The 21,194-nt window shown below is 37.6% G+C and overlaps 1 protein-coding gene across 3 annotated transcripts in view; it reads left to right on the forward strand.

Moving 5' to 3' along the window:
- Nucleotides 1-21,194, forward strand: part of SLC4A1AP (solute carrier family 4 member 1 adaptor protein) — a 29,840-nt gene that overhangs the window by 946 nt on the left and 7,700 nt on the right. For 2 of the 3 annotated variants that reach the window (XM_063078054.1, XM_063078053.1), the window contains exons 2-10: nt 174-369; nt 2,292-2,414; nt 3,263-3,323; nt 3,702-3,841; nt 11,395-11,555; nt 12,304-12,373; nt 12,757-12,943; nt 17,736-17,847; nt 20,550-20,781. In XM_063078054.1, the coding sequence (XP_062934124.1) occupies nt 174-369; nt 2,292-2,414; nt 3,263-3,323; nt 3,702-3,841; nt 11,395-11,555; nt 12,304-12,373; nt 12,757-12,943; nt 17,736-17,847; nt 20,550-20,781 (1,282 nt within the window). Of the gene's footprint in view, nt 1-173; nt 370-2,291; nt 2,415-3,262; nt 3,324-3,701; nt 3,842-11,394; nt 11,556-12,303; nt 12,374-12,756; nt 12,944-17,735; nt 17,848-20,549; nt 20,785-21,194 lie in introns of all 3 variants that reach the window. The other variant, XM_063078052.1, reaches the window with a different exon arrangement.

The raw sequence follows: 21,194 nt of genomic DNA on the forward strand, positions 1-21,194 counted from the left end.
TTGGAATCTCAGGAGCGCTCCGATGAGGAAGGGGATTCTCCCAGTCAGTGATTACAAAAGTGGGGGAGTCATTTTGGCCGGTCATCTCCAGACCTCTGCACACATTGCCATATTTCTGAAAGTAACTTCCACAATCCTGAACTCTAAAAAAATTTTTTGGCTTGGTTCATCAGGGACCAGAGGAGGACAGAGAGGCAGAATCCGAGTTAACAGTAACGCAGCTGAAGGATTTGCGCAAGCAGCAGCAAATGTTGTTAGAGAAGAAGATGCTAGGAGAAGACTCAGATGAAGAAGAGCAAATGGATACCACTGAAAGGAAGAGAAATACTAGTAGCCAAGATGATGAGATGGGTTGCACCTGGGGAATGGGTAAGAAATTAAAATTGCTGCCAGAAGTTAATAGTTTGAGTTCATGACTAATGGTACCCTTAAATGTTTGTCATACAACTTTTCATGACTCTTTGAGATATATAGGGCAAACACAATTTGCACACGAGGTAGCCAAAGCCCAGAGAGATTCATTAACTTTACTGGATGTAAAAATATTGAATTAGTGGGGAGCCTTGGCCACGCCCTCCCCCCCCCCCCCCCCCGCCTCCGCCGCCAGTCCAGCGGCGACCACCCGAGCCGGGGTGGTGGGGGCCTCGGGCCTCAATCACACCCCCTCTCACACCCGCAGCCAGCCCAGTGGTGACCACCGAATGGCAGCAAGAAGTGCCCCGAGTTCCTGAGCTGGGACGGTGGGGGGCGAAGGTTTTTGCTACACCCCCCTGACCTCTTCACCCAGCCTGGCAACGACCAAGCCACCGCTGGAAGCCCCCGGGTCTCCCCTGTGGGAATGAGGGGGGTGCCACCGGCCTCAATCCCACCCCTCCTCCTTCCTCCTTCTTCCATCCAATTTCCTTCCCCTTTCCCCCTCCCCCTCCCTCCCAACTGCTCCGCAACAACATCCTAGAATGTAAAAAATAATATTAATAAAATTACATTTAAAAAAATTGAATTATGGGCACTATGCATTTCTTTTAATGTCTTTAATGCATTTTCTTGTTCAAAACTCTTTTCAGCATACCATTAACTTATTTTCACCATTTAAAGATATTTATTAATTAAGTGCCGACCTTGTGCTGTATGATTATCACTGGAGGAGGTGGAACTACTTTCAATCAAATAAAATGGAATTTATTCAATGTGGGATATTCTCTTGAATTTTTTGTACTTTGTGAAAATAACCTGAAATGTGGAAAATCTAATCAGAGAAAGCTATTCATCTTAGAAGAAGAATAAGTTGAGTTTGCCATAACAACAGACATTTTGGAGGATGGATATTTAGGAGATAGGACTATAGAAAGATAGAAAATGGCCTTAATGTGGTTGGGAAGAAAGGATAAATATTATGAAATTATTTGTGCTAAGTGCTAAACAAAAGCCAAAAATCATAAGTATGCAAGAGTAAGGGTTCAGAGAAGGGAGCAATCACTGAGGACTTAGACTTGTGCTGTCCAATATGGTAGTTACTGAGTCACTGGTTACTGAGCACTTGCAGGGTGGATAATCCAAACTGACATGGGCTGAAGTGCAAAATACACACAGAATTTCAAAGAGTGTGAAGAAGAATTGTAAAATATCTCATTCATGATATTTTTATATTGATTACATGTTGAAATGGCAATTTCACCTGTTTATTTTTTTAATGTGGCTAATAGAAAATTTCAGATTACATTTATGGCTTTCATTATATTTCTGTTGGATGACATTGACTTAGATCTTTGGGAAACTTTATAAGCTTATGAGGGGAATGGTTTTCTGCTGGGACTTGAGGGAAAAGAGAGGAAAAGTAGCCTTTATGAAGCTGAGCATTGGGATTGGTATTCAGGGCAGAGACTGATGATTTTAAGGGCGTAATGAGTAGACCAGTATATTTGGAAGACATGAGAAATATTAGGAATTCATACTGGAGACAAAGTATTAGACCTGGGTCTGAGGGAATGAGAATGCCAGGCGGAGGATCTCAGATTTTTTTTCCTACAATGTGGTAGGTAATTTTGCTTTTAAAATGTAGTGATGGAGAAAAAAAAAACTAAGGTGCCATGAAAGCAAATTTTAGAAAATAATATAGAAAACCTGAAGATGTTCATACTGGTGGTTTTGTAGTTGTTTCACTCCCTCCCCAAGTATCTTTCTTTTCATCACAGGTATCTGTATCATTATGCCGCCTGAAAGGATAGGGGGCATCATTCAGATAGTCTCTTCTCACATCTGATTATCTTTCCTTTCTTTCCTATATCCTTTAGGAGAAGATGCTGTAGAGGATGAGGCTGAAGAGAACCCCATTGTCTTAGAGTTTCAGCAGGAAAGGGAGGCCTTTTACATAAAGGATCCAAAAAAGGCTCTCCAAGGTTTTTTTGACCGAGAAGGTATGTAAGGTTCTGGCCCTACTAGTAAAATGTATCCACAGCGTGTTGTTTTCTAGAACTTCAGTTTGAACTTTATACTTACAAATGCTATATTTTATCTGCTGTTCTCCATATTCAGATCCTGCCATTGTGCCATTGTCAGCTGCTTCAGATTTATTTTGAAAGTAGTAATAATTTTGTCTCCCCATCTTGGAAAAAAGGAAGTACATTTTCCTGACTTATCTCATTCTCAGAAAATCCTGGATTTTGGTGATGGGGAAATTGAGCCAACTTCTTGTAATCTGTAATTCCCAATTTACTTGATTTTTTGTAATTCTATTCTCCCCTCTCCCGCCACGCAGCACCTGGCTCTGTGAGCGCACGCTGTAATTCTTAACGTGGAAATTTTTTTCACAGAAGGTTGTTTTAGTAAAGATTCTGAGGACTGATATAGTAAAGAACATCTATGTGCATGTATATATTTGTGTATCCATATATATTTAAATATATTAATGAATATATATATGAACTGGTTGTTTTGTATACTTAATATTTATGCTTCTAAAAACCAGGCAACTGTGACAAAAAACCACTTAAGTCTACAACTTACAAAAAGTGTGAAAGCTACTATACAGTGAACAAAACTAGGTATAGAGAATTGATTGCTTTGATCTGAATCTGCTTTTCTCAAACTCATTCTGATTTTATTATTAGATGATAATTACTAGGAATGAGAAGTGAAATGCATTGAAATTTAGTATTCGGTGTGGTACGGGAACTAGATGTTCTTATTTGACCTTTGATCTCTTTTCTCATTGTATCACCTAGTTGATTGTATTCAAATTGTTTTGTCTTTCTTCCTCCCAAAGGAGAAGAATTAGAATATGAATTTGATGAACAGGGGCATAGTACTTGGCTGTGCAGGGTGAGGTATGTTCTTTTCTTATTAATGTCCATTTCTGGAAAGGCGAATTTCAGGTTTAATTTACAGTTATAGACAACAACCAAAAGAGTAACTTCAGTCTTAATTTTAGGCTATTCCTAAATTTGGGCCTTCATAGTATAGTATCACTTATATTATTGAAGGATAGGGTGGGATGGATAAGAGGTGGAAGGAAAAGATTTGAAGTCCAGCTTTTGCAAGGTAGAACAAAATGAACTGAGAGATTGAAAAGCCATCTAAAAAAACATGACTAGAAATAAAATTAAAAATAAGAATAAAAAAATGACTATTATCACAGCAATATAAGTTGTTTTCATGAGTACTGGAGCTTAGTGTGTGCTCTGATTCCTCCCAAACCAATGCAGATTACCTGTGGATGATTCAACTGGGAAACAACTCGTGGCTGAGGCCATTCACTCAGGAAAGAAAAAAGAAGCAATGATCCAGTGCTCCCTGGAAGCTTGTCGGATCCTTGACACTTTAGGATTACTGCGGCAGGAAGCAGGTCAGTATATGGGAGTCCTTTTTTTCTTAAAAAAAAAAAAGGAGGGCTGACTGGTTAGCTCACTTAGGAGAGCATGGCGCTGATAACACTGTGGTCAGAGGTTCAGATCCCTATACTGGCCAGCCACCAAAAACTAAAAAACAAAAGAAAAGAAAGAAGGAAAATTTAACACAAAAGGTAATAAAATCTCTTCATAGGGGGAATATGTAAACTATACAGAATTCTTTCAAATGAAAAGAAAAAATTCCCTCTCTCAGTACCCTAAGTTAGTCATTGTTTATATTCTCCTAGATATTTTCTATGCATATATAAATGTGGGTTTAGATCTAGATCCTTTAACAAAAAACACACACGCACTCATACACAAATGCAGTTATATTACGTAGAGTCTTTTGTAACTCACTATTTTAACATAAGAGTGTGTCAGGGGTATTATCCATATCAATACATTAGATTTACCTTGTTTAAAAAAATGTCTGGCTATATCATCATTTATTAATAGGGCATATATTATATTTTTACTTATTCTAAAATTAAACTTTATTATTATAAAGTAACTAATGTCTGGTTTAAAACTACTGATAGGCTTATAAGAAAATATACTTGTTCTTTGCCCTACCCCTCCTCAGTCCTCATCCCTAGAAGCTTTGAACTTTTTCAGTTATTTCTTCTGGCATTAAAAATTCCTATATTTCTAAGAAACAAGAGTATGCTGTTATATATTTGAGTCATTTATTTTGGATATTACCTATTGACTCTGTTAAATTAGTATTTAGTATTTACATGATTATGCTTTTGCAAAATTAGTCACACCTGAGCGGTTTTATTTCTTTTTGTTTTTGTTTTTTTATGGTCACAAATTTAATACGATAAATGAAATGATCCAATTCTTTGAAAGACACAGACTACTCAAACTTACATAAGAAGAAATAGATAACGTGAATAGCCCCTACTATGGGTTGAATGTTTGTCCCCTCCAAAGCTCATTTGGAACTTAATCCCCAATATGATATTTGAAGTGGTGATTAGGTCATGAGGATTATGCTTTCATGAATATTCATGGATTAATGGATTAATGGTTTAATGGGTTACTAGGGCGTAGACTGGTGGCTTTATAAGGAGAACAAGTGAGCACCTTAAAATGCGGTTCCCCCTCCTTGCTATGTGACACCCTGAGTCACCATGGGACTCTATAGAGACTCCCCACTAAGAAGGCCCTCACCAGATGTATACCTTGACTTTGGACTCTCCAGCCTCCAAAAGTGTAAAAAATAAATTTTATTTATTTATGAATTACCCAGTTTCAGGTATTCTGTTATAAGCAACAGAAAATGAACTAATATAGCCCTCTGTCTGTTAAATAAATTGTCTAATTTAAAAACTTACAAAAAAAGAAAGTACCTGACATAGTGTTTCAATTATGAATTCTACAAAATATTTAAGGAATAAATAGTATCAATAGTCAATAATGTTTTTTTCAGAAAACAGAAGTAGAGGGAACATTTCCAAACTCATTCTATGAGGCCAGTGTTATCCTAATACCCAAATTAGATAAAGACATTGCAAGAAAAGAAAATTACAGACCAATATCTTATCATCATAGATACAAAATCCTCAATAAAGTTTTCAGTCCAACAATGTATACAAATACTTGTAGTTATCCACCATGACCAAGTGGCATTAAGTCCAGGAATGAAAGGCTGCTTCAGAATTAGAAAATCAATTAGTGTAATACAACAAATCAACATGAAATGTTAAAAAATTGCTTGATATATATTAATTGATGCCAAAAATATCTGACAAAATCTGATACCCACTTATGCTAGGAACTTTCAGCAAACTCAGAATAGATGGGACTTTCTCAGCTTGATATAGGCCATCTACCAAAAAACCTACAGGTGGCCTCATACTTGACCAGAGAATGGATGCTTTCCTCCTAAGAGCAGGAACAAAGCAACTATATCCTCTCTCACTACACCTGTTCAACATAGTACTGCAAGTATAAGCTCCTGCAAGATGGCAGAGAGGAACAATAAGGCATTTGAAGAGAAAGAAATTAAACCATCTTTATCCTCAGATGACATGATTGTTGTGTCTTTGGGTTATGATTGCCCTACTTGTTTACTTATTTATGAACAACTTCCCCTTCTTCATTTTTTTGCTTCCATTTATTTCTTCAACTAAAACTCATCAATGGGTTTAGCCAACAGAAATATAATTCGTGAAACTTGAAGAATATAGGGTAGCCACTCCTCTTTGTAAATTCTTTTTTTGATGTGATTGCTAGATTATTTCAGAAAACTCCTGCTGATAAATGTGTGAATTTCTCTTGACAAATGATTTCTTATGCAGTAGTATCTTCCCCCACCCCACCCCAAAACTAGTGCATGGGTTTTATAGGGGGAGAAAATTCAACTCAGTACTGGAAGAAACATTCTTTTTCATAGTCTTGGCAGAAAGTGATTGCTGCATCCTTAAGTAATAAGTTAGCAGTGTTTTGGTAGAAGTTGGATTAAAATATTCTGCAGAGTTTGAAAAACAGATTTTTTTTTTTTTGTCTTTTTCGTGACCGGTACTCAGCCACTGAGTGCACCGGCCATTCCTATATAGGATCCGAACCCGCGGCGGGAGCGTCGCTGCGCTCCCAAGCGCTGCACTCTCCCGAGTATGCCATGGGCTCAGCCCGAAAAACAGATCTTTAAACCAGCTAAGCCTTGAATAGATCTACCATCCTTTCCCAAACTAATGACTAGAGCCAGGGTTTATTGTATTTAATTAGATAATGTAGAAAAAAAAGCTGAAAACACAGGAACTGGCCTATATTCAGTTTCCTTTTCTTCCTCTAGGTTATGATTTCTCAGCAGTTTTCTCAAGCATATTCTTATGGGGTAGGTTTAATCTCTTTTCCTTTTTTTCCCACTTTTTTATCTTTGATATTGCTCTAAAAAATGTAGGGAATCAGGGGTCAACAAAAGACACTACTGTTTACTATACCCAAATTCTGAACAATTAAAAACAGAACACAGAAGACAACCTGGTGGCAATCGATAGTGGTGAATACTCATTGAATGGCAGGCAGTTGCTAAACATTCGACATGTGTGTGTGTTGGCTCATTTAAATTGTACAGGATTATTTCCATTTTACATTTGAGGAAGCCGAGACACAATGTGGTTAAGAAACGTGTAAAAATCACATGGGCTAGTCAGTAGAGGAGTCAGGAATCATACGGATGGTGGTGCATCTTCAGAGCTTTCAGTCTGCATCTGTAAACCCGTGACTGGAGAACGGGGAGCCCGTGGCGGTGTGGCTTAGTGCCTGTGCCACCACTTCCCCAGTCTTCACAGCTGCAAGCCTGAGCAGGCTCTCTGTTCCATCCCAGGGTAGCAACCGGAATAAACCTTCTTCTATTCAGGCTGACCAATCACTTTTCAGAAGTAAATTTGAAATGTTCAGAGATCAAGTATTCATTAATAAAGGGTGTCGAAGGATGCGATTAACATCTGTAGAAAGTTAAACTAGATGGCCTCCATTCACTCCCCAATTCAAAAATCCTAAGCTTTTGTCTGTTTCAAAGGCTGGGAAGTACAAAGTCTAGGAACACATCTGGTGAGGGTCTTCTTTGGTGGTGGCTTTACAGCAATGCAGGGATCTCACATGGCAGAAAATGGCAGAGAAGAGAGCTCTTTTTGTTTTTTTCTAAAGGTAATAATTGTATTTGTTTTTCATGTGTTTGGCTTTTTTTCCCTGTTTTTTCTGTTTTTGCACTTATTGCTTGTTCTTCCCACACCTTTCAAATAGTTTTTCAGTATGTTTTTTCATATGATCAACCACGTTAAGTAATCTGTCACTTCTTCTGATTTTTTTTTTTTTTTTTTTGAGATATTTCTCCTGAATAGTATTACTCTCCTTTTAGGGCTTATTGCTTTCCATAACTGTCATCTGGGATTTGATTTTGCTGTTGACCTTGAGATTTCCTTGGCCTTTCTCCAGGGGTGGTTTTTCTTTTTGGCAGGCTGGTGGGTACGGGGATCTGAACAAGGTCGGATTTTCTTTTTCTTGATTCTTGTATTTTTTCATATTTCTTGGTTTATTCTGTTGTTTTAGTGGAGCACAGCTGCCTGGGCAGGTTAAAAAGTTAGCACAACCCCAGAGGGCATGGGTAATTATAGTCTTCAATGGATTTCATATCTTTCATTTTTTTCGGTCTACTTTCTTGTTTTGGTGGACATCCTCTAGTAGATTTCTGAGAAAGGATGTATAGAAAGTAAAATTTATTAAATCTTTCATTCTGAAAATATAATTATTGTAGCTTCAATATCCTGGTAGTTTGACTGGGAATAGAATTCTAAGTTGGAAATAATTTTCCTTCACCACTTTGAAGGCATTGCTCTTATTATCTTACATCCAGTGTTGCTAATGAGAAGTCCTAAACTGTTCAGATTCTGACCTATGACAGTACTTCAAAAAGTTCATGGAAGGATTCATATTGTTTTTCAATTCTATTTTTCCTCAAACTTTTTGAAGAACCCTGGTATTGTATGCCATTCTTTTTTTTCCACCTTGCTAGAAGTTTGTAAGATTTTCCCTTTTATACTAAAGGTTCTTGAAGTTAACTAGGATGTACTTTCTTTGGGTCTGTTTTTGTCTATTTTTCTGGGTACTTGTTGGGTCCTTTTGGTATAGAAATCTTGGCAGTTCAGGAACATTTCTGCAGTTAAGATATTAATTGTTTTATCCCTCATCTTCTCTCTGGAATTTTATTATTCAGATGTTGGACCTCTTGGACTGAGCGTCTAAATTTCTTTTCTTTTTTTTTTTTTCTTCTTTTTTCCATCTCTGTGACTCATTGTTCTTTCTGGGGGATTTCTGCAACTTTATCTTTCAGTATCTTTGTTTTGCCATCAAGGTTTTAATTTCTGAAAGTTTGTTTTTATTCTTTAACAGTCCTTTTTAAAACATATATCCTGTTGTTTCATGGATTGTAAATATCTCATCTTTGTTTTCTCCAGGTTAGTTTTTCTTTTTTGTTTGGGCTATATCCTGCCTGTGAGAGGTTTTTCTCAGGTGTCATGCAATCCTTGATTGTAGATTTTTATTTGGGGATGAAAAAGGTGATCGAAGCTTGGAATATATAGGTGGGGTTTGTTGACTTTGAGCAATGCTATAGAATGATGTGGGTGGGCCTATTTGTTGGGGAACCTCTGATGTAAGTATCCCTCAGTTTTTCTCCTCAATGGGCAAGATTCCTCTAGGGAGTACTCTTCCAGTCTCTTGCCTGAAAGGAAAGAACTGGCTGTCAACATTCCTAGAGCTAGATGGTGGAAGATGGCTAAGCCATTTCTCAGCATTCAGCTGTTTTCAGGACAGTAGTGTTTTTACATTAGTGCCCATGCCCTTAACTGTACCAGTCAACCCACAGTCCAAAGATTTTCTGTTTTACCCTTTCTGGAGATTAACCTCTGAATTTCTCCTGGGGGTGTGGAGGTAGTGAGTAGGCAGGGAGGAGGATCCATTTCTCAACCAACTTTTACTCAGCCCTCCTTATTTTAACACTACTATCTATCCCCAGTTCCAGGTATTTTTGAGGATTCTGCAGTGTAATCATATTTCCCTAGTGTTGATTTAGGATTCATATTTTTTAGTTCTGCTTAGTTTCCACTCATCTGTCTGCTTTCTAATTTCTGAAAATTTGGGTTGCTGTTCTCTCTGTCTTTGTGATTTAATGTCTTCTTAAAAGATCTCTTTACTATGATTTTAGTGGGATTTGAGGAGAGAGTGAAATTGTATATGTATGTTCAACCTTAACCTATCAGTCTTATATTAAGGAGGACTGTTTTGGTTGTAAATAATAGAAACCCAATTCAGACTAGCTTAGAGGGAATGGTTATTGGCTTCAGAGGCTCAGAAGAATAGATCATGGGATTAAAGGAAGAACTGTATGGGCCAGGACCTCAAGTTCTGAAACCAGAACTTAGTACTGCCAATCTAAACTCAGTATCACCAGGACACATATGAGCTGTGTGAGTCTGTCTCATGAGTGCATGGTTTTATTTTTCAGACAGATTCTTACTCCATGCAGAAAAGTTGATTGCTTGTAGCCCTGTGTTTATATCCTCTCAACTTTAATAACCTCTTTGGAAAAAGATCCTCTTTTCCCCTATATCTAAATACAAATATGAGGAGCTTGCCAGTTAGGTCAGTTGTTTAGAATGCAGTGTTATAACACCAAGGTCAATGCTTCAGATCCCCATACTGGTCAGCTGCCAAAAATAAAATAAATAACTAAATATAAATGTGAGGGGAGGATTCTTATTGATTCGGCTTTGGTCACATGACTACCCCTAAACCAGATGAAATGGGGAAAGAATTTTGTGGAGGAAAGAGGTACTTTACCAGCACAAGGGGAGTAGAATGGTGTAGGGCAGACAAAAAAGTAATAGCTACTGTAATTCGCTATTGATGGACTCTACACATTTTTCTATTATAAACAATGTTGTACTGCTATCTATAGGATAAATTCCTAGAAGTGGAATTGCTGGAACATTTTTAATGTTGACAGATGTTGTAGGATTGACCATCAAAAAGATTGTGTCAATTTACATTCCTACCAACTGTTTGAAAATCTATTTCCCCCAAACCTTGCCAAACTGCACATTATTAATCTTTTTGTTTCTAGTCTAATACATGGGAAGTGGTATCTCATTTTTTAATTTGTATTTTGCTATCTTTTAAAAGCTTAACATCTTTTCAAATGTTTGGCCATTTGTATTTTTCCTGCAAACTGCTTTTCATTTTTTAATTTTTTTTGTTGTTGGCTGGTAATGGGATCTGAACCTTTGGCCTTGGTGTTATCAGCACCACACTCTAACTGAGCGAGCTAACTGGCCAGCACTTGCTTTCATTTTTCTTTTTCAAATTTTCTTTCTTCCTGTTTCTCATTTATCTTTTTCTTTTTATATTCATTGACTTTTGCTCATTAAATAAATTAGCTATTTGTTTTAATTTTTCTTATTGTGGTAAAAAAAATATATATATAACATAAAATCTACCATTTTAAGCATACAGTTCAGTGGCATTAAGTACATTCATTCACACTGTTGGACAACCATCACCACTGTCCATCTCAGAACTTTTTCATCATTCCATTCTGAAACTCTGTACCGATAAACACTAACTCCATTTTCCTCCCTCCCTCAGCTCCTGATTATCATCATTCTACTTTTCTGTCTCTCTGAATTTGACTTCTTTAGTGGAATCACGAGATAAATGTCCTTTTGTGTCTGGCTTATTTTACTTAACATGATGCCTTCAAAATTTAGCCCTTTGTTTTTATATGAGGGTACGTCAAAAAGTTCATGGAAAAATAGAATTAAAATATAATACGAACCTTTCTATGAACTTTTTGAAGACCTCTTGTATGTACTTTGGCAGCTTGTGGAATCCTCTCAGTAGTTGATGGTGATGTTTTAAGCTGCTTGCCTATTTGCCTTCTTTCTTTTTCTTTTCTTTTTTTAAAATTTATTTCATTATCAATTATTTTGTCCACCTCTAGTATCTCGGAAAAGGAAAGCCAAAAACTGGGAAGATGAAGACTTTTATGATAGTGATGATGACACATTCCTTGATCGGACTGGCCTGGTTGAGAAGAAGCGTCTGAACCGAATGAAGAAGGCTGGGAAGATTGATGAGAAGCCAGAGACCTTTGAATCACTGGCAGGTTTTATTTATAGAAGCAGCTGCGGTAGTTTAATTATTTTATAAAATAATGTATTAGTTAAATTTGTTTTATGGTAGTTATAATTTTTAAAGCAGTAGCATTGAGATCTGGTACTTTTGTGATCTGTACATTTAATGGTAACAAACAACTAGTCTGATAAATTGTTGGAAAAAAATTTGGCTTGCTACTACATACTTTTATCCAGGTCGGTTCATTAATGAGCATGCTTGGATGTGAAATTACTTCCAAAAAAAGAAAGGAAAAAGTTCCCGGTTGGGACAATCTGAGGTGAAATTGACTTTAGGCTTTTGATAGTCAAGAGGAATCAAAGGAATTGATTGGAGGAGTATGGTGTGGTAATAGTCTGAAACACTATATCCTTCACGAAATTATCATAAGGTGGCATGCACTATATTTAGTAGTATTCAGAGCTAAAACATTAACCCACAATCTATCCTTTTGATTCATCAGTGAAAATGAATGCTTTGAGCTCTGTCTTTTGAGTAAAATAAAGTCTGGATTATTTATTCTGTTTAATTCTGAGTTCTTTAATTCAGAAATTAATTTAATTACTATTAAATAAATTATAATTTTTAATTCCATAAGGAGCAGATTTAACTGGACTTCTGAATTAATCCTCTTAAAACTTCTAGTAACAATAGTGAAAATAAGAGAAGGGTGATAAGGTGACATAGGTTGAAAGAAGAAAAACATTTGCTAACCCTGTTGATTTGGGTGTTACAGGTTGCAAAGTTAAATGATGCTGAAAGGGAACTCTCTGAAATTTCTGAGAGGCTAAAAGCCTCAAGCAAAGGTAAGGCTTTCATCAAATATTTATTGAATACCTGCCATGTACTCATATAGTGCACTATGCTAGGCATTAAGGCTACATTGGCTAATAAGATATAGCATACAGAATATGGAGCCTTTCTAAGGAGCAACATAGCATTTTAGAGCTAGAAAGAACATTACAAATGATTTGGCTTAACCTCTTTATTTAATAGTTGAGGGGAATGAAGCCCATTGAGACAAAGTGACTTCCCAAGATCTCATAGCTGTAACCTGTTTCATTATTTCTAATATCAGTAATGTCCTCTGTTCAGCTTTATGTTAGTGACTTCTCTGTGGAACCCTTGGCTGAATTTTAAACTATTTGGAGCCATCTTTCTAAACATGTATCATCCCTTTCTTGGACAGCTCTATCAGAGTCACCATCTCAGGATTCTTTAGATGCATTCATGTCAGAAATGAAATCAGGGAGTGCATTAGATGGTGTGTCCCGGAAGAAACTTCACCTGAGAACTTTTGAACTGAGGAAAGAACAACAGAGACTTAAAGGGTTAATAAAAATTGTAAAGCCAGCAGAGATTCCAGAACTAAAAAAGTAAGTAAGTCTTAGTTATATGTGGAATTTTAAATAGGCATGGTGTCATAGATAACATTGAATTATCCTTTATATTCTTGGATAATCATTATATAATAGAAATATGTAAAGACCTGTAAATGATAAGTAGATAATCAACCAAACAAGAGAAAAATGGGTAAAGGATATCAACTGATATGCCAAAGAAAAAGAATTACAGATAGCTTTTAACGATATAAAAAGATGTTCAACCTCTCTCATGATAAAAGAAATACAAATACTACAATGTAATACCATTTTTTACCTATGAAATTGACAAAGATTCATGAAGTATGATAATACATTGTGCTGATGTGGCTATGACAAAAAGGCACTTTCTTATATTGCTCATTGAAAGGCACATTAGTACATTCCCTATATAGGACAAATTGGCAGTATCTCTCCTGATTACAAATGCACATGCCCTTTGATCTAGGTGTTTCATTTCTAGGAATTTGTCCCTCACATACTTAGGAAATGGTGAATATGTATTGCAGCATTATTTATAATAGTAAAAGATTAGAAACCACTTAAATATTTCTCAAATGGGATGGGTTAAATAAACTGTAATATAGATATACAATAGAACACCATGTAGCTGTGAAAAAATGAGGCAACTATTTATGTAAGATATGGAAACCTTGTCAAGATATATTACATAACAAAAGCAAGCTACAGAACAATGTTTGTAACAGACACTGTCTATGTAAAAAATGGTGATAGGGGAATAATACATAAGTAGGCCATAGTTTGTGTGTAAGATCTGTTTAGGTTGAGTTCCCTAAAAACAGACTCTGAAATAGGGGTTCATCTGCAAGTCTGCAAGTATTTTATTGAGAGAGTACACTAAGGAGAAATCTATATGGGAGTGAGGGAAGCAATATAGGGCAGGAAAGAAGCTGGGCAAAGATGACGTTTCAGGAGAGCCTGACTGGTACCATAGATGCAAGGGGCCTGGGCTTTTATAGCCCTCCCCCTGCCCTGCAACCCTTTATTGGTGGGGTTGGGGGAAGAGCACACAGCAATTCTCCTGAGAAAGTGCAAATGTGACCCTTTAGCAGCTGGCATCTGCAGTAGCTGGTTGGCCTGGTAAAGGAAATCTGGGAGGGGTACCAACAGCATCTGCTACTGTATCTCTGGAAAGATTTATAAAAAACTGGTAACATCAGTTGCCTATGGGGAAGGGAACTGGGTGGCTGGGGACAGCAATGGGAGGGAGATTTTTCATAGCATATATGTACACTTTATTTATATTTTCTGAGTTTTGAACATGTGAATATACTTTCTATTCAAATATACTGAATTTTAAAAAAGAAAAAATCCTGCCCCAACTAGCCACACTGCTTTAGGTCTAAATTTATTGTAATATGGTTACAGTTCTAGTTTTGAATACCAAATAATTGGAAAAAGTAAAAATCATATTAACAGTTTTGTTGCAATAAAACTATTTGTTAATAAAAGCAAATCTCTGCTTTGAAAAAAACCCTTTCAGCATGAGTATGTGAAGATTGATATTGGATACATTAGACATATTGGAAAAAGAGGTTTAGAGGCCCTTCTTAAAAGGAGAGCCTCAGTTCCCACAATGAAGGTGAAGAGAGTAGAGGAGGGAGATCCCTGAGAGGACCCTGACTTATATTTTTCTTCAGAAACTTGTGGCTGGAAGTTGTGAAGTAGAGCTTAGCTTGCTGTCTTTCTCTTTCTCTCATTTCTTTCTTCTGGTCATAAACCTGGGTTCAAGCAGCAGAGCTAGGTTAGAGTTCATTAGATTAGCCTGGGCAAGGGCTTGGCACAGCCGCATTTCAAAATCAGGAATGATAATCTTGAATAATAGGGTTTTCCATAGTTTTACGTTGAATCTACCCTAGTCATTCTTGAGTCTCTTTTCTCAGGAGTGATAAATATTAGATTATTTTAAAACCACAGATGAAAAGATATGAGCATAGATTGTCTTTTAATGCCTGTATCTGTCATTCCTAAGAACCAGCTAACAACTGTTTAATTTATTTAAATACTTTTTTTAAAGTATGATTTCTTTTTTTAAAAGGAGAGAAAGATAACCTCCTGGAAGTTAATTTTGTTAACTTTGATTTTAGGGAAATTATTGGAACAAATTAACTCAAATTTGTTTGCAGACATCTGGAAGATTATTCAGTAATTTATAAACAAAATTTGGGAAATAACTCTTCCCAGACTTGGTTAATACTTATGTGTGCATGTGTGTATGTGTGTGTGTGGGAGAGAGGGAAAGAGAGAGAGAGAGGTCCAGTCTTTCAACTTGACAGTACAGGGTTTTAAAATTTTGGTCTATGGTCTCATCAGTAAATTTTGAAAATGTAGAGTAGGTTATTGTGGAAGTGAGCAACCCCTATGAGCACAGTTCAGGTGGGCATCTCAAAAAGTGATACTGGCTAGGTGGCTTTATCCACTTCTGAAGATAACTGCAGGAAGTTTCTTGTTTGCTTTGAATCTGTGCTGTTCACTACAGCACATGTAGCTACATGGGCTATTAAAATTTAAAATTGTTTTAATTAAATAAAATTAAAAATTCAGGTCTCATTCACATTAGCCACATTTCAAGTGCTTAATAGCCACATGTGACTAGTGGCTAGTGTATTGGACAGGGCACATATAGAACATTTCCATCATTGCAGAAAGTTCTGCTGGAGAGTGCTGCTTTAGATTGTCAGTAAGCATTTATTAAGTCCCTCACCCCTGTGTACAAAACCTGTTTGATGCTGGGAGCATTACATAGAAGAGTTTCTCAGTATTGAGATTTCCTTCCTCTTACAGAGATGTAGAGACAAAATGTTTCTGGAGCCCTTGATCATCTGTACAGAAAACATCCTTAAATTACTGGCAGGTTTGTTCAAAGACTTATGTGTAGTTTGGATATTTAATACAGTGAATCCTAGATTGGTTCACAAGTCTGTTTGGCCTGTGATATTTGAGTTACCTTACTGATAGTGAGGAGGTAGGTTAGCATAGAGTTATACTTCCTGGGTTTAATTTTCAGTTTTATCAATTACTTCTTGGGCATTATGTGGCAAGTTATATAACTTCTTTGATCCTCACGTTCCTCATCTGTAAATTGGAGGTGATGATGCAGAAGTTAAATGAATAGCACTTGAAGTGCTGACATATATGTGTTATTGTCATCATTGTCATAATTTTTACCATTTTTGTTATGCCTAGCAACTATTTATAGCATTGTTTTTGTAGAGAAAAGGTAAAAACTCAGGAGGTGTATCCAGAGTAAACAAATTCCCAGTGAGTTTTAATTCTAATTCTGTAATCCTTTACCTTGATAAGTCAGCCCTTGTGGGGTATTCTGAACTAGAAGACATATCAGCTTCCTCCAGAGCCTCCCCTCCTGCTGTCAGTATGTGTTTGCCTGGTTTCTCCTCCTTTTCCTACTTTGGATATTGGCCTAGATGCTGTGTATCTTCTCCCTACTCTTCTCATTTGAGGGTTGAACTTCCAGACATTCTACCTAACTTAGTCTCCCATTCTCACCCCACAAGCAACTCATGATTGTGATCCTATCTTCTTATTTTTCATCTCCTTTGGGCCAGTCTTTGCTCATCCTCCAGGCCAGCCCACCTATTTAATGTAGCTGGAAAACATCTTTGATGCTGTTGCTTTTGTCTTTCTATGTCAGAGCCTTCCTGAGGCCTGTGGGGAAGGGTGTGAAGGATAACCATTTGACAAAGGGTCTTTCAGGGCCAGGCAGACAGGATTCTTCTGTTGGCTTTAGAAAGGGAATGGGTTCTATCTCTGGTAGAGAGAAAGTAATTGAAGCTGGGCCCAAGAACACCACTGAGGGAACAAGATTTAGGTAAAAAATGCAGTAGTGGCAAGTAGAGTTCAGGCTGGTTCAGGGTAGCCAGTTTTTGGTATGGGTCGCTGTGAGTCAGGAGCCAGGAGTGTCAGTACCATCCCTATACTCCAGTGTTCAGGGTTGTCCCACGGTCAATGTGAATAAAGCATAGGTCTTTCTTCCCCAGTCTATTATGGTTATTCTGAGTATTCCTCTATCTTCTCATGCCATCTTCTCATTGTCACCTCTGCCTACACTCTGTCTTATTTGACTCAACTGCCATCCCTTTTGTTTTTGCTCTCTTCTCCCCCTGCCTCTTTCTAAGTTTTCCTATCTTCTTTTTTCTCTTCCTCAGCTTTGCCCTAGTGGGCTTAGTTTTATAACTATCTCCAGCCAGTGAGAACGTTGACTAGCTCACTAGTTGCAGTGTTTCTCACATGTCTTTGTCATTACTTACTATACAGGGTGTAATACACCCTGCCCCACTCCTTATGCATGCACTTTTTTTTTTTTTTAACTTCGGTGCTCAGTTGTCGCGCATTATTATGGTAAGTGTGAACTCAAGGTAAGTAAGGCACTCTTCAAAGATTGGTGGGAAATGGGGCTTTTTACCATGGATCCATCTCCTGCTGCTTATTGGAGAAGGGTTTATGCTCATGTGTTCAATGACCTTTGTACTGTGGTCATCATTTTATAGATATGAAGTCATGTAGCATTTGTAAATTATAAGACTAAGAGAGCAGCCTCATCTTGCCCTTACTAGTTCTTTGTCTGTGACAGTCGTCATTGTAGTCCATCCAAACTCTGCTGGCCTGAGCATTTTTTTCTTATTTTTATATGCTTAGATACTCATTTCATGGCAATTCTTGTTCTGTTAGAAGTTTCTTTGTCAGTGCCATGGTATTTTTAAATAAAACCTTGGAACAAGTATGTATAAATATTCTTTCTTCCTAGGACTGAAAGTCAGACTTCAGATGCAGAAAACAAAGTGAAAAAGCTTACATTGCCTCTTTTTGGTGCCATGAAAGGAGGAAGCAAATTCAAACTAAAAACTGGAACAGTAGGGGTAAGTTGCGAATCAGGGTGTTAAACTTTTAACTTTTGAGTTATCCCTGAGCTAGTTTTTCTCTCTTCTTTTGAAAGTGCAAATGACTTATTCCATAGTAATGTGAAAAAGGACTGGGGGTTTGTGTATGATTACATTTTTTTCAGAACTTGGTTCTTGGATTTTTCTGTTCAGCTTAGAGTTATCAAGAATTAGTGAATTGATTCATGCCAGTCAATTTGCAAGTAAATGATTTATAAGTTAGAATACCAGTTTATTAATTTCTAATGAATGTTGCATTTAAGAATGGGTCTCCTGCATTAAATGCTTTTTCCCTGGTAGATAGATGTAATAATCAGACTCAACTAACATTTGTTAGTAACATAGTGTACACACCTGCCTCTGCTATATGATCTTCCTTACCTTGTGACATATGGGAATCACTAGCTCTTACAAATGAGGAAACAGTCAGGGAGGTTAAATGTCAGATTATAACATCATTATGTGGCTAAGCTGGCAGTCAGATCCAGGTCTTCTATCTCTTGAGTTTTATGATCTTTCTATCCTATAATACCTCACAGATTTATGTTTTTGCTTCACGTACATTCCTATTCATAGATTCAGCTTTTAAAAGGTTTTCATCACCCCGAAGAGCTGACTCTTGTATATTAGTTTAGTAGGTCTGCCATAACAAAATACCAAAGATTGGGTGGCTTAAACAACAGAAATTTATTTTCTCACTGTTTTGGAGGTTGGAAATCCAAGATAAAGGTGCTGACAGGATTGGTTTCCTCTAAGGCATCTCTCTTTGGCTTGCAGATGGCTGCCCTTTTGTTGCCTTTTTACATGGTCAGCCCTGTGTGCACTGTACCCCTGGTGTCTCTTCCTCTTCTTATAAGGTCACCAGTCATATTGGATTAGGGCCTCTCCCTATGGGCCTCATTTTTTTTTTTTTTTTTCAAAGATGACCGGTAAGGGGATCTTAACCCTTGACTTGGTGTTGTCAGCACCACGCTCAGCCCGTGAGCTAACCAGCCATCCCTATATAGGATCCAAACCCGCGGCCTTGGTGTTATCAGCACCACACTCTCCGGAGTGAGCCACGGGCTGGCCCTGCGCCTCATTTTATTTTTAAAAAATTTTATTATTATTATTTTTTACCAATTTTTCATAGATTTATTTTTTAAATGTATTTATTAATTTTTTTTTTTTTTTACATTCTAAGATGTTGCAGAACAGTTGGGGGGAGGGGGAGGAGGAAAGTGGAGGGGGACAGGGTGGAAGGAGGAGGAAGAGGGAGTGTGGTTGAGGCCTGTGGCACCCACCTCATTTTGGCAGGCAAACCCAGGGGGCTTCCAGTGGCAGCTCAGTCACTGCTGGGCTGAATGCAGACTTCAGCGAGGTGTACCTCAGGCTCCGGGCTGGGGTACTTCCGGCAGTAGCTCTGTGATAGTCTCTGGGCTAGATGCAGACATTGGGGTGATGTAGCTGAGGCCCTCGGCCCCTCACCACCCCAGTTTGGGAGCCAGGGGCGCTTCCACCGGCAGCTTGGTTGGTTGTTGCTGGAATGGATGCAGACATTGGTGGGGCGTGGCGGAGGGCACTTGCAGCAGCAAGCAGCTCAGTGGTTGTAGCTAGGTCAGGGGTTGTAGCTAAGGCCTTCACACTCACCTCCCCACCTGTCACCCCAGCTTGGGAGTTTGGGGTGCTTCGAGCGGCAGGTTGGTAGCAAGCCTCATTTTAACTTAATCACTTTAAAGACCTTATCTCCAAATACAGTCATGTTCTGTAGTACTAGGGATTGGGATTTCAAACATGAATTTGGGGGAAACACAATTCAACCCGAAACACCTTGAATTAGGGTAAACTGCCCTCTGGTGGTAGAGGTCTGAAGTCATGGTTATATATTTTAAATGAATATATATTAGTATATATTCTAAGAGGGAGGCTTTTGGGGGTGAAGGAAAAACTCTTTACTAAAAAGCTCTCTTTAAAAGATTACTAAACTAAATATTGTCTTAAAAATGATATAAATAAGATATACTTTGGTATCTTCTTTCATTCCATAACTGTGACCACCTTTTTCTAGTAAGTATGTTTACTGAAAGACCTTAATTAGAATATTTGATCTTATTCTTCAAGAAATGTCTTTCTGGGGCTGGCTGGTTAGCTCACTTTGCAAAGCATGATGCTGATAACACCAAGATCGAGGGTTTGATTTCCCTATCAGCCAGCCACCAAAAACAAACAAACAAAAGAAATGTCTCTTTTCTTCAAGATCTGTTTTACTGATTTACATGTCTTGTTTTCTTGAAATTACGTTAAATCTAAAATGAAAAAGTGGTATGAATGATTTATTTTTAAGAATGGGTGTCCAGTTTACTCCCTAAAAGATTTTATAATAAATTAAGATCCTTTACTATCCTGAGGTATAACAGGGCAGAATTCCTGCAGCTGGTACTCACCTGGAATAAATGTTTTAGTTCCATACAAGCTGTTTTGTATTTAATAATGTTTCGACCCTAGAAAATAATAAAGACACTTGTTAAGCGTCCATAGATGGATAAAATTTTACATGAAAGTCTTACTTCTAGCAGACTTCTTTGGGGTTTATCAACCTAGAGAAGTTAGACATTCTAACACATTTAGCTTAACCTCCTTGAAGAGATTTGTCTCTTTTTATCATTATGTAGAACTACTTCATGTTTTTGTTTTCTTTATAGAAGTTACCCCCTAAGCGTCCAGAACTCCCTCCAACTCTAATGAGAATGAAGGATGAGCCTGAAGTAGAGGAAGAGGAGGAAGAGGAAGAGGAAGAAAAGAAAGAAAAGGAGGAGCATGAAAAAAAAATGCAGGATGGAAGCAGTAGGCTGCAGCAGGAAATTGAGCCAGATGCAGCAGTGCAGGAAACAAGTCCTCCCACAGATCTCACATGTTCTAAAGACACAAAAAAACGTGGTAATATCTTTCTTCTCCTTTCTGTGCTATTCAGTATGGCGATTGCATTAATTGTGGATAGGTTTAAAAAATCAAAGCCAATTCTTTCCTGTGCATTTTAACTTTGTATATGTGATATGCTGACTTTGTAGTAAAGAAACATACTTTCTTGGTCTTCTTCTTTTGACTGCCAGTCATTATTTATCCCCATTGCAATTTAAATTAAGAGCAGGTATATCAAATCTGTTCCAGAATTATAGAAGATTGAAAACTGTGGAATCTGGAACCACAGCTCCTGTGGAGTACTCCTGAGCTGTTGCCACTCTATGAGTTGGAGGGCAGTAGAATAGAGTAGATGATAGGGCCCAATCAGGTGGTCTCAGGATAAGTTACTCCTTATTCATTTCTTCCCTATTCCTAAAACAGAGGCT

Source organism: Cynocephalus volans, chromosome 14 (assembly GCF_027409185.1).
Source record: "Cynocephalus volans isolate mCynVol1 chromosome 14, mCynVol1.pri, whole genome shotgun sequence".
Lineage (NCBI taxonomy): Eukaryota > Metazoa > Chordata > Mammalia > Dermoptera > Cynocephalidae > Cynocephalus > Cynocephalus volans.